Source organism: Balaenoptera physalus, assembly GCF_965194825.1.
Source record: "Balaenoptera physalus genome assembly, chromosome: 19".
Classification (NCBI taxonomy): Eukaryota; Metazoa; Chordata; class Mammalia; order Artiodactyla; family Balaenopteridae; genus Balaenoptera; species Balaenoptera physalus.
Window position 1 is genome coordinate 8,711,793 of NC_138900.1, and position 12,266 is coordinate 8,724,058.

Below are 12,266 nucleotides of genomic sequence, written 5' to 3' on the forward strand. Positions count from 1 at the left end.
GCATTGGAAGGCGAAGTCTTAACCACTGGACTGCCAGGGAAGTCCCAGACCTTCTCTGATCTTGAGTTTACAGGGGTGTGTTTCTCAGATCACTTGATCTTTTTTTTTTTTTTAATAAATTTATTTATTTATTTATTTATTTTTGGGTGTGTTGGGTCTTCGTTTCTGTGCGAGGGCTTTCTCTAGTTGTGGCAAGCGGGGGCCACTCTTCATCGCGGTGCGCGGGCCTCTCACTGTCGCGGCCTCTCTTGTTGTGGAGCACAGGCTCCAGACACGCAGGCTCAGTAGTTGTGGCTCACGGGCCTAGTTGCTCCGTGGCATGTGGGATCTTCCCAGACCAGGGCTCGAACCCGTGTCCCCTGCATTGGCAGGCAGATTCTCAACCACTGCGCCACCAGGGAAGCCCAGATCACTTGATCTTAAACTCCTCGGTCACTGAGTCTCGGGCATACGTTTCTCAGATTCTGGGAAGCTAAGGCTTTCTGGTGTCTCTGGAGCTGGGGGATCTTACCTGGGGATCTGGGGGATGCTGTGAACGGGGACAGGGACACACCTGTTATGAAAAGTGAGGGGCTTTTGGGGGAGTGGGATTCGTTTTACAGATACCCTGCGAGATTCTGAGTACCAGCCCCTCAACAGTGGAGAAACTTACAATGAGGACATCCTTAGAAGGTTATTAAATTGACCTATATGAAATTGCCAGTTTTGTGAGTCAAAAGAGGTTGAAGTCTGGCAAATCGTGGCAACAGAAAGCAGATTAATGATGACCAGGGCCTGAGGGGAAGGGAGGACGTGAATGGAAAGTAACTGCTTGATAGGAATGGGGTATTTATTTTGGGGTGGTGAAAATGTTCTGGAACTAGTTACATAGTGGTGACAATTGCACAACATTGTGGATATACTAAATGCTACTAATGGTGAGTTTTATGTTATGTGTATCTTACAAGTTTTTCTAAGTAATAAATAAACTGTTATACCCCCTCACCCTAAAATAGGATGAAGTCTGGTAATTTCATGGAGTGCAGCCTAATGGAATTCTAGAAGCCCAAGAGAGTGAGTGGCCAAGATGGGGAAACCAGTCTCTTTTGAACAATACATATTATTACGTGATATCCGATGCATAGAAAAGAGTGCCTGTAACTTGTGTAAAGTACAAAGTACAACAAATTAGCATCTGTAAAATCACCATCCATCTTAGAATCTTTGACTATCTAGATCAAGGGTAAACTTTTTCAGTGAGAGAACTGAGAGTAAATGTTTTAGTTTTTGCTGGCCAAGAGGTCATTCATCTCTCTGGTAGAATGAAAGCGGCCACAGATTGAATGGCATGGCTGTGTTCCAATAAAACTTTATTCACAAAAACAAGCAGTGGGCTGGATTTGGCCCACAGGCTGGAGTTTGCTAACGCCTGATCTAGTTCAAAGACTCTGAAGGCTGAATTGCTGGCATCGCAGACTTTCAGAAAGTTGGAATCATAGGTGATTTGACCCAAGGGATCCTACAACATTAGCCACAGACTATTTGAATCACAGGATTCTAGAATGTCACACCAGAATCTTCAAGTGTTAGAAGTATAAAACTCCAGCTGTTAGATGTTACAATTCTGTAGATGATCTGAACGTTAATCAAGATATTCTAGCCCTGAGCTGTCCAATATGGTAGCCACTGGCCACATGAGGCTACTGAGCATTTAGAATGAGCCGGATCGCTCATGCAGCTCAATATTAAAAAAACAAACAACCCAATCAAAAAATGGGCAGACGACTTAAATAGACATTTCTTCAAAGAAGACATACAGACGGCCAAGAAGCACATGAAAAGCTGCTCAACATCACTAATTATTAAAGAAATGCAAATCAAAACTACAATGAGGGCTTCCCTAGTGGCGCAGTGGTTAAGAATCTGCCTGCCAATGCAGGGGACACAGGTTCGAGCCCTGGTCTGATTCCACATGCCGCGGAGCAACTAAGCCCGTGCGCCACAACTACTGAGCCCACGTGCCACAACTACTGAAGCCCGCGCTCCTAGGGCCCGTGCTCCGCAACAAGAAAAGCCACCGCAATGAGAAGCCCACGCACCACAACAAAGAGTAGCCCCTGCTCACCACAACCAGAGAAAGCCCGCGTGCAGCAACTAAGACCCAAAGCAGCCAAAAATAAATAAATTAAAAAATAAAAAAAAACTACAATGAGGTATCACCTCACACCAGTTAGAATGGGCATCATCAGAAAATCTACAAGCAACAAATGCTAGAGAGGGTGTGGAGAAAAGGGAACCCTCTTGCACTGTTGGTGGGAATGTAAATTGATACAGCCACTATGGAGAACAGTATGGAGGTTCTTTAAAAAACTAAAAATAGAATTACCACATGACCCAGCAATCCCACTACTGGGCATATACCCAGAGAAAAAGACACATGCACCCCATTGTTCATTGCAGCGCTATTTACAATAGCCAGGTCATGGAAGCAACCTAAATGCCCATCGACCGACGAATGGATAAAGAAGATGTGGTACATATATACAATGGAATATTACTCAGCCATAAAAAGGAAAGAAATTGGGTCATTTGTAGAGACGTGGATGGATCTAGAGACTGTCACACAGAGTGAAGTAATTCAGAAAGAGAAAAACAAATATCGTATATTAACGCATATATGTGGAACCTAGAAAAATGGTACAGATGAACTGGTTTGCAGGGCAGAAATAGCGACACAGATGTAGAGAACAAATGTAAGGACACCAAGGAGGGAAAGTGACCGGGGGGGGATTGGGATGAATTGGGAGATTGGGATTGACATGTATACGCTAATATGTATAAAATGGATAACTAATAAGAACCTGCTGTATAAAAAAATAAATAAAATAAAATTCAAAAAACAAAAAAGATAACCGGACACAGGAAGAAAAATGTTAAGTTGAAACCAGAGATGAAAATAAACAAGACAACCAAACAACTGTGTGAAAACAGAAATAGTGCAAAGAGGTAAAGAAAAAAGATTTATTATAATTAATAAATTATAATTAGAGAGTTAAAAGAATATATTGCATAAGAACCAGAAAAAAAAATGAGCTGGATCTGAGATGAAAGATGCTGTGATACACACCAAATTTCGAAGACTTGGCATGAAAAAAAAAGAATGCAAAATCTCTCAATAACTTTTTATACCAATCACATATTGAAATGACAGTGCTTGAAATATCTTTGGTTCAATAAAATATAGCACCAAAATTCATTTTAACCTGATTCTTTTTGTTTCTCTTTGCTTGTCTCTTGCTTGTCTGCTGAAAAATGTAAAATCATGCGTGTGGTTTGCATTATATTCATATCAGACAACAAGAATTTGGAGTAATACCGTCCTGGAGGTTGGAGATGGGGTGCTTGGGAAGGTCACATGGCACAGATGCAGGGCGGGAGTCTCTGACCCCCCAGGCCTTGGGGAGCCAGATCTGAGCAACGGGTGGGGCCGTGACAGGGGACTTGGGGGGGTGGGAGTGAAGGTAAGAACACTGCCAACTCAGCCAAACCCATCATTCCCTTCCTTTCCCCACTTCCTCTTTAGAACTTGTTGACTTAGCAGATTTCCCAGGCTCCAGATTTCACAATCGCCTGGCCCTTCAACCCACTTCCCTCCTGGGCAGCACTGATCAACACCAGGCTGAGGATGCCTTGAAGAAGACACCTGGATCCCACATGTTGGCCTCCAAGTGTTTCTAGAAGACCGCTGTGGGGTCCAGCTTCTGGGAAGCATCTCCTTTCCAAATCAGCGTGAAGGAAAGACCCCACTGCCTGCAGCCCACTGCCCAAACCAGGAAAGCCAGAGGATGGCCAGGAACAGAGATGGAGCATAGGGGTGGGAAGTCAGGGAGGACTTCCTGGAGGAGGCTGCACCCTAAAGGAAGGTAGAATAGCGATAGGGGTGGTCTTTTAAAAACAGACCAAGCAGCTGGGAGACCAGGCAGGAGAAGGAGCAGGGATCCAAGTGGGAGAGGATGGAGGGCTTGGACCATGAAAGGCATGGGGTGGGAAGAGGGTGGCGTCCAGCATGGGTCCCAAGTGCAGGCTTGGGTGACTATATGGACGGTAGGGCACCCCCTGGGTTGGGGAATGCAAAGGGAGGGAGAGGTTTGAGAGAAGATGCTGAGATCATTTTGGGCAAAGTAGGTACGGAGGCCACACCCTGAAGAGAGAGAGAGAACTGTGAAGGTACTGGATGAAGTCACAAAAGTAGGAAGCCTGTTCAAGAGACCTCTAGAAAGCCAACATTTCAGGGCAGAGGAAGAAAGTCTGCAGAGGAGGCAGGGAAGGATCACACTGAGAGAGAGGATACCCAGCCGGCCTGGAACCAGCCAGGGAGGAGGCCCAAGCAGCTGGGAGGAGGGTGGAAGGAGGGCTGTGGGCTGACCAGGTAGAAGGGACATCCAAGATCGCCAGCATCTTTACAGCGGGTATCAGACCTGAAGGTAGCTGGGGCTCAGGTCTTCCCCCAACAATCTTGCTGCTAGAGGGTCTGCGCAGGTACCAACATTTACTATCAAAAACCACCCACAACCTCTTCTGGAAGTCCTGCAGAGCATCTGTCACTCTAGGTGCTCAGACAGCATCTTTAAATAAAAGTTGTCCCCAAGGCAGACATGAGAACACTGTAGTAGCAGGATTCAGCTATGTTTCCCATCGGAATTAGGCAAAATCCCAGCCCAGCGCCCCATGCTGAAGGCTGTACCCTGGACCCAGCCAGCTCTTGCAAAAAGAAGGAGGGAGTCGATATCTATGTGGTCGTCGGATTCAGGGGACACCAGCTCTGTGTGGCTCCCTGGGCACTTGTAATGTGCCAGCCTGAATGGAGACGTGCTGTGACTGTAACACATCCAGGATTTTGAAGACAGTACCAAAAGAAAAAAAAAAATGTAAAATGTAGCAGCCACTATGGAGAACAGTATGGAGGTTCCTTTAGAAAACTAAAAATAGGGTTACCATATGACCTGGCAATCCCACTCCTGGGCATATATCCACATAAAACTCTAATTAGAAAAGACACATGCACCCCAATGTTCATAACAGCACTATTTACAATAGCCAAGACATGGAAACCACCTAAATGTCCATTGACAGATGAATGGATGAAGAAGATGTGGTACATATATACAATAGAATATTACTCAGCCATAAAAAAGAATGAAATGATGCCATTTGCAGCAACATGGATGGACCTAGAGATTATCATTTTAAGTGGAGTAAGTCAGAGAAAGACAAATACCATACGATATCACTTATATGTGGAATCTAAAAAAAATGATACAAATGAACTTATTTACAAAACAGAAATACAGACATAGAAAGCAAACTTATGGTTACCAGAGGAGATAGTGGGGTGGGGGGATAGATAAATTAGGAGGTTGGGATTAACATATACACACTACTATATATAAAATAGATAAACAACAAGGACCTACTGTATAGCACAGGAGGGAACTATACTCAATATCTTGTAATAACCTATAATGGAAAAGAATCTGAAAAAGAATATATGTATAACTGTATCACTCTGCTGTTCACTTGAAACTAACATAACATTGTAAATTAACTATACTTCAATTAAAAAAAGAATGTAAAAGACCTCAGTAATAATTTTTCACACTGATTACATGTCAAAATAAAAATATTTTCAATATACTGAGTTAAGAAAAATATATTATTGATTATATTATTATTTTATCAATTTATATTAGATATCTTTATATATAGTAATATATAAATATATTAATAGCACTAATATTACTATAATATATTCATACATATATACATTAATATAGTATTGATATATGTTATATATTTTGTTATATTACATATTTATATATTATATAATTATAAACAAAATTATTATATAATATTATATACTACATAGATATTCACGTAACATATAATCATACAATATATAATAAATTATTATAATATAATTAATATAGCATTCATATCATTGTTAATATAACATATCATTGCATTACATTATTAAATATATTACTATTATTTCATCCTTTTCATTTAAATTTTTAACGTGGCTAGTAAAAAGTTTTAAACTACTTACGTGGCTCACATCATATTTCTGTTGGTCTGTACAATATTTCTAGCCAATGTGGACACACACACACACACACACACACACACACAAAACACTAAGCAGGAATATTTCCAAGTCAGTTATAAACAACGCAACATTTCAACATTTATTATTTTTTATTTTCATTTTTCAACTGGTGCGTACTAGTTTTTTTGAAAGTCCAAAGGTTACATGTTTTGTATGTTATATATGTATGAGTCCATTGATATAACATTCTTGAAAGGACCAAATCACAGAGATGGAGAGAGGATTCGTGGTTGCTAGGGGTTCGGGACAAGGCTGGGGAGGGTAGAAGGCAGTGCGAGTGGCTAGAAAAGGGTGTCACGAGGGATCCTGGCAGTGACGACAATGACCTGTATTCATGTCAACATCTTGGTTGTGTTATTGTAATGTCATTTTGCAAGACGTGCCTATTGCAGGAAACAGGTCAAAGGTACCCAGGATCACTCCGTTTTACTACTTACAGCCCAACGGCATGAGAATTTAAATGAGGTCAAAAGAAAATGTTTAATTTTTTTTTCAGTGCAAACAAAACAGCAGTTGACAACATAAAACAGCAAATTCCCCTGGGACCCCATTCCCTGGAGGGGCCCAACCAATGTTTCCCAACCCTAGGTGTCTTCCTCACTGCTTGCTTTTTGCCATAACCATATAACATCTTTTTACTTAATACTTTTTTTTTTAACCCAGTGAAGTAACATACTAACTTACTGTTTTTCTTTAAATCAACTCAATTCCAAAAGCTGAGATAGGTCCGTGGACTTTTGCTTTGTACTAAACAAGAATAACTTCTGAGACGCCAGTCACATTTTTTTTTTTTTTTTGCCAACTCTCCATAAAATAAATATAGAACTCTTTTCTTCAAGGTTTGAATGTTTGTCTGGGTTCTATGAATCTAACGTATTCACACTCTCTGCACACGAACGTGTTGTTCTATGGAAGGACTCCAGGTATATTGGGTGCTGTTTGTTTTCCAAAGGCCTTGGATGGAAAGAAAGGTTGCGGGTCCCTAGAAGGACGTGCTAATCTTGGAAATGCTGAGTGATGAGAAGGGTTTGCCTGGAAGAGGAAGGACAAGGCCGGGAAAGATGGAAGGCATGGAGGCGAATTCACTCAACCGTCACCCACCTCGCCAAGATCCAATAAGCAATGTGAATGGACCGGAAGTTTGGTTGAGCGCCGGAAAGATGGTGGCCAGAGAGGCCTCGCCTTACACCGCCTGGCTCTTCAGGGTCGGGGTGTCCACCGTGGAGAACGTGTTGGACTTGCTCTCCCTGCCCACGGACTCTTCGACCAACACATCCCGGATCCTGGAGGGGAGGGACCTGAGGAACCGGGCATGAAAGCCCTGGGCTGCGACCACGTAGATGATGGGGTTAATACAGCAGTTGATATAAGCTATGGAGACACACAGGGCATCCAAAGTGGACACGGATTTGAAGTTTGCCTTGTGGAAAAAAAACAGCAACATCCCTGTCACCTGGTAGGGCAGCCAGAAGACAAAGAAGCTGGCCACCACTGCCACCACCACCTTGAGAGTCTTGGTGGAGCGGGTAGCACTGCGGCTCCACGCCCGGATCAGAAGGATGGTGTAACAGACTGTAAGTGTGGCCAGCGGGCCCAGGAAGCCCACGACCAGCCGGACGATGGCCACGGCCCTCTCTGTATATAAACCGTCCTTACCATAGTCAAGCACGCACATCACCTTGGGTGGGAAGTGCTCCACGTGGACCTTACGAAACACAAAGGAAGGTATGGTCAGCAGCAGAGCCAAGGCCCAGGCCACACCGCAGGCCACCCAGGCCAAGCGGGCCCCTCGATAGTTCTGGCACCAGATGGGATTAAACACCAGCAGGAAGCGGTCGGCGCTGATCGTGGCCAGGAGCAAGATGCTGGCAAACATGTTAAGCAGGATGAGAGAGGGCAGGATTCCACAAGCAGCGCCACCGAAGGGCCAGTGGTTGTGCTGGACAATGGATGCAAACAAGATGGGCAGCGCCAGGCAGGAGAGGAGGTCAGCCACCGCCAGGTTGAGAAACCAGATGGCATTGATGGTTCGCCTGACCTCGGACCCCGTCACACAGACCACCAGGGCGTTGCCTGGCACTCCCACCAGGAAGACGACTGCAAAGATAACCAGGGCGATCACATCTGGAGCATTCAGCCTGCGGGTTTGGGAAGAGTCATCCACCAGTATGTTGGGGTTATCGGTCCAGTTGCTATAATCGTAGTAATCAGGGGTGCTATTAGTCATGGAGTCCTGGGTGGAATCAGAGAAGCAGGGATGGTATAAGTCTGCAGACAGGTGGCAGGGGGGCCCATCAGAGCTACTCAAAGCCCATCACTCCACTTCTTTAAGTCTTAGGTTTCTCCCGGGGAAATGGGGATGCTGCCGGCTGAGAGCCAGCTGGGGTGTCATACCACTTATTAAAGTGGTGAAAACCCTTCCATGCTAATGGGTCTCCGTGCCATCCTGCCACCTCCCCCTGAAGTCCCTGGACTTCCCCAGAATCTAGCAACCGAATGGTTAAAGCCTAGGCCTGCTACAATACTGTGGTCGCTATCCACTCTGGCCAGTACGCATGACACACTGCTTGTTAGACATCTTTAATGTCACCAACAAACTGAGACGATATTACCGAGTAGGTAGTTCTCCCACCAACACCACCACCAGCAGCGTCACCCCCTTTTGCTGCCTCCCACCCACTGAGGCAGCTCTGTGCTCTGCCTGGGAGCAGCTACCCAGAGTCAGCAGTGTTTCAGCAGGGCCTCATGTACTCAGGCATACGGGGTAGACAGGGACCACCGGTCATCAAGATACATAATATCTTTTTTTAAAGTTAATTCTGCACTTTAATACTTAGAGGAGAATAAGCTGATAATCATATGCACATAAATCCAAAATTGATAGCCCAAGTTCTGAGCTATTCCCTAAATTTTATTTACTTATCTTTTAAATTTTCATTGGAGTGTAGGTGATTTACAATGTTGTGTTAGTTTCAGGTGTACAGCAAAGTGAAGATACACAATATCTTAATGCAATATTTTAAAGAATCAAGTTGAATGCCCCCCCCAGAAAAAAAACCACAGTGGAAAAAAATTCTAATTTTAAGTAAAGGCAACCTGCTGCAGTTGTTTGTTTGGTTTATGACCCTGCATTATTATGCAAGAGGAACCTGCAGATCAGTCCACAGTTTTCATTCCCAGCTGGGCGGGTTTTTGCAGGTTGACAATGGCGTGCAAACATGTCAAGCAATGTGGGGCTTTATGTATAGTCATGGGGTTTTAGGAGGGGTTGTTTTGGGAAGGGGGTTGGTACAGCTTTATTTACTTTTTCTACTTGGTTCAAACTATGGAAGGATATTTTCCTAAGTGTAGATAGGGGCACACATGTGTCATTCTGCCCTGGGTACCAGGATGGCTCAGCACGACACTAGGATCCAGATCCCGACTGTCCTACTTGAAGCCTACATGGCCCTCTGCAAGTTCCATTACTGCTTCATGCCTCCATTTCATTCCTGGTTAACTCCTAGCAATCCTTCAGTTTTAGCTATCATTATTCCAAAACCTCAGTCTCAGAGCAGAGAGAAAATATTTAGGGGCAGCAAGAGGAAGAATAAGAAATAAGAATAAGGAATAGACTTGTACCTTGCTAGAGGCAGGGCAGAAGGGATGAAAGGAATAGAGAAGCATATGAGTTCAAGAACAAGGGGTATCTTAGCGCACAGATTGTGGTCTTTAATTACCACCTGGCATTCAAAGGAACCAGGGCTCCTTGGAGAAAGGCTGATTCCTGTTCTGGGACAGAAAATATACAAGATGAGCCCAGAACAGCTCACACTAGAAAGTAAGAAAAAAATTTAAATAATGATAGGGACATATCAAAGAGACAGCCTGAAAAAGCTCTCACTAGTCAAAAAGATGGCACAATTTGAGTATATAATAATAATAATAATAATAAATAATAACTGTGATGCAATAAAATACATTAATAATAAAGATCTATGAGTTCATAATGGTAATAAAAGCAAATAAACCCATTGGTCACATTTTTATTCTGGAAAGGGAATGAATCAAGCACTTATCCTGCCATTTCTGTACAGAGTATATTTCAGGGAAATAAAGAGTCAATGTGGGTGGGCCTTTTTTAGAAAAGAATCTAAAAATAATACTTGCAGAAGGAATGATAGACTTAAGGAAACATGGCTCTGCATGACAATCAACAACATCTAATAAAACCATCAGGTGAAAAACTGATAAATATAATAAATAGGTTGAGCTGGCACCGCAAACCCTCCAGCCAACCTCAGCACCTTGAGAAGACAGGCAAGTAGACATTTGCTCTATCTGATGTGATGCAGTAGAAAGGATACGGCACCACCTATGAAGTAATTTTTGCCAAAAAAAAAAAATGAAGGTAAATCTAATCAAGATTCTAGATCTAAAACTACCAGTTTACAGGAAATCAGAGGAGAGAGGAACACGATAAATAACACCACAGGGACAAAATCAGCCCAATCAGAACTCAGGAAACTCTACAGGACAAATGGTCTTGTTACTCTCACAAATAAATGGCATTTTTAAAAAGGAAGGGGAGGGACTTCTCTGGCGGTCCAGTGGCTAAGACTCCCCGCTGCCAATGCAGGGAGCCCAGGTTCAATCCCTGATTGGGGAACTAAGATCCTACATGTCGTGCAGCGCGGTCAAAAGATTTTTAAAAAAGGGGCAGGGGAAGGAACGGGAAGTGTCATGGATTAAAAGAGATTTAAGAAGCATATCAACCAAAGGCAAAATGGAGACCTTGGTTGGATCCAATTGGAATAATCATATGGGAAAGAAGATATTTTAGAGACCATCTGGGAGATTTAAAAATGGACTGAATATTTGACGATACTAAGGAATTATTGCTAATTTTGTTGAGGGTGATATGATACTGTGCTTATGTTTTCAAAAAGTGGGGGAAGGCTATTTCTGATAGAGATACTTAGCAAGTGAAATAGGATGTTTTGGATTTGCTTTAAAACACTCCAGAAAAAAAATAGCTAGAGGGAAGGAGAGAGGAAGGAAGAAGGAAGGGAAGAAGGGAGGACCAAAGATGACTTAGAATGGCAAAGTGTTGATAACTGCTGGAGGCTGGGTGATGGGTACATTGGGCATTCACAATATTATTCTCTCTATTTTTGTGTGTTTGAAATTTTCCGTAATAAAATAAAGAACAGAAAAGTCTTGAGCACTTCTTCCCCAGACAGAGCTGCCTGGAAGTGTCATACCGCCCCAAGAGAGAAAGGGTAGCAGCTGAGCTGCAAACAGCCTTGGATGCAAAACTGTAACCCAGAGGCACCAGACACAGCAGAAAAATCCCCATGCAGGACATGGAATGATCATACTAAAGTAGACAGTATTGATTGAGCATCTACTATGCTCCAAGCACAGCATTAGCTCTTTCAATCCTGACCATGACCCTACAAGTAGGTTCTATTAATATGTCCATTTTATTGATGAGAAAACAGAGGCGCCAGAAGATCAAGTAGCCTGTTCCAGTCACATAGATGGGAATTCAACTCTGTTTAGATTGGGATGCAAACCCAGGCAGGCTGCCCCTGGGCATCTCCAGGGGGGCTGTCAATGGGGTAAGGACACTTGAGGGGTGAGCTCTGTGGCCCTTGGAGCCCACCCCTTAAGGTGACTTTGTCACCAACCCAGGGAAAGGAGATAGAGAAAAATAGAAATCATTATTACAGAAATAATAAGAGCTGGATTCTTAGGGCACCTAAATTTGCAGGCTGAGGTTGATACCCACTAAACACCCAGCTCGCGGATTAAATAAGATGAAAAATGTTCAAGCACCTGGCAAAATGCCTGGTACACAATAGGGAGATGAGAAATGGCAATGCTCTTATTATTTATCGATCTTACAATTATTGAAGAGCTCAGATCTTTCTCTGAACAACTGTTTTTTATTTCTAGTTCCTTTATGTTACCCTAAGGTCAACTGGGTCAATCGGGCTGATGGTCCAGGGTACTTGCTGGTAGAGCCATAGTAGTGATTAAATTATTCAGAGGGAAAATGTCAATGTCAGCTGATGAGTGGATGAACAGGGTAGCTATACCCATGCGGTGGAATATTATTTAGCCATAAAAAGGGATG

The 12,266-nt window shown here is 43.2% G+C and overlaps 1 protein-coding gene across 3 annotated transcripts in view; it reads right to left on the bottom strand.

The window, feature by feature from the left end:
• Positions 1 to 4,767: 4,767 nt before the first annotated feature.
• Positions 4,768 to 12,266, bottom strand: part of C5AR1 (complement C5a receptor 1) — a 29,177-nt gene continuing 21,678 nt past the window's right edge. For all 3 annotated transcript variants that reach the window (XM_082437506.1, XM_082437505.1, XM_082437504.1), the window contains one exon: positions 4,768 to 8,378. In XM_082437506.1, the coding sequence (XP_082293632.1) occupies positions 7,329 to 8,378 (1,050 nt within the window). In that variant the 3' untranslated portion in view covers positions 4,768 to 7,328. The remainder of the gene's footprint in view (positions 8,379 to 12,266) is intronic.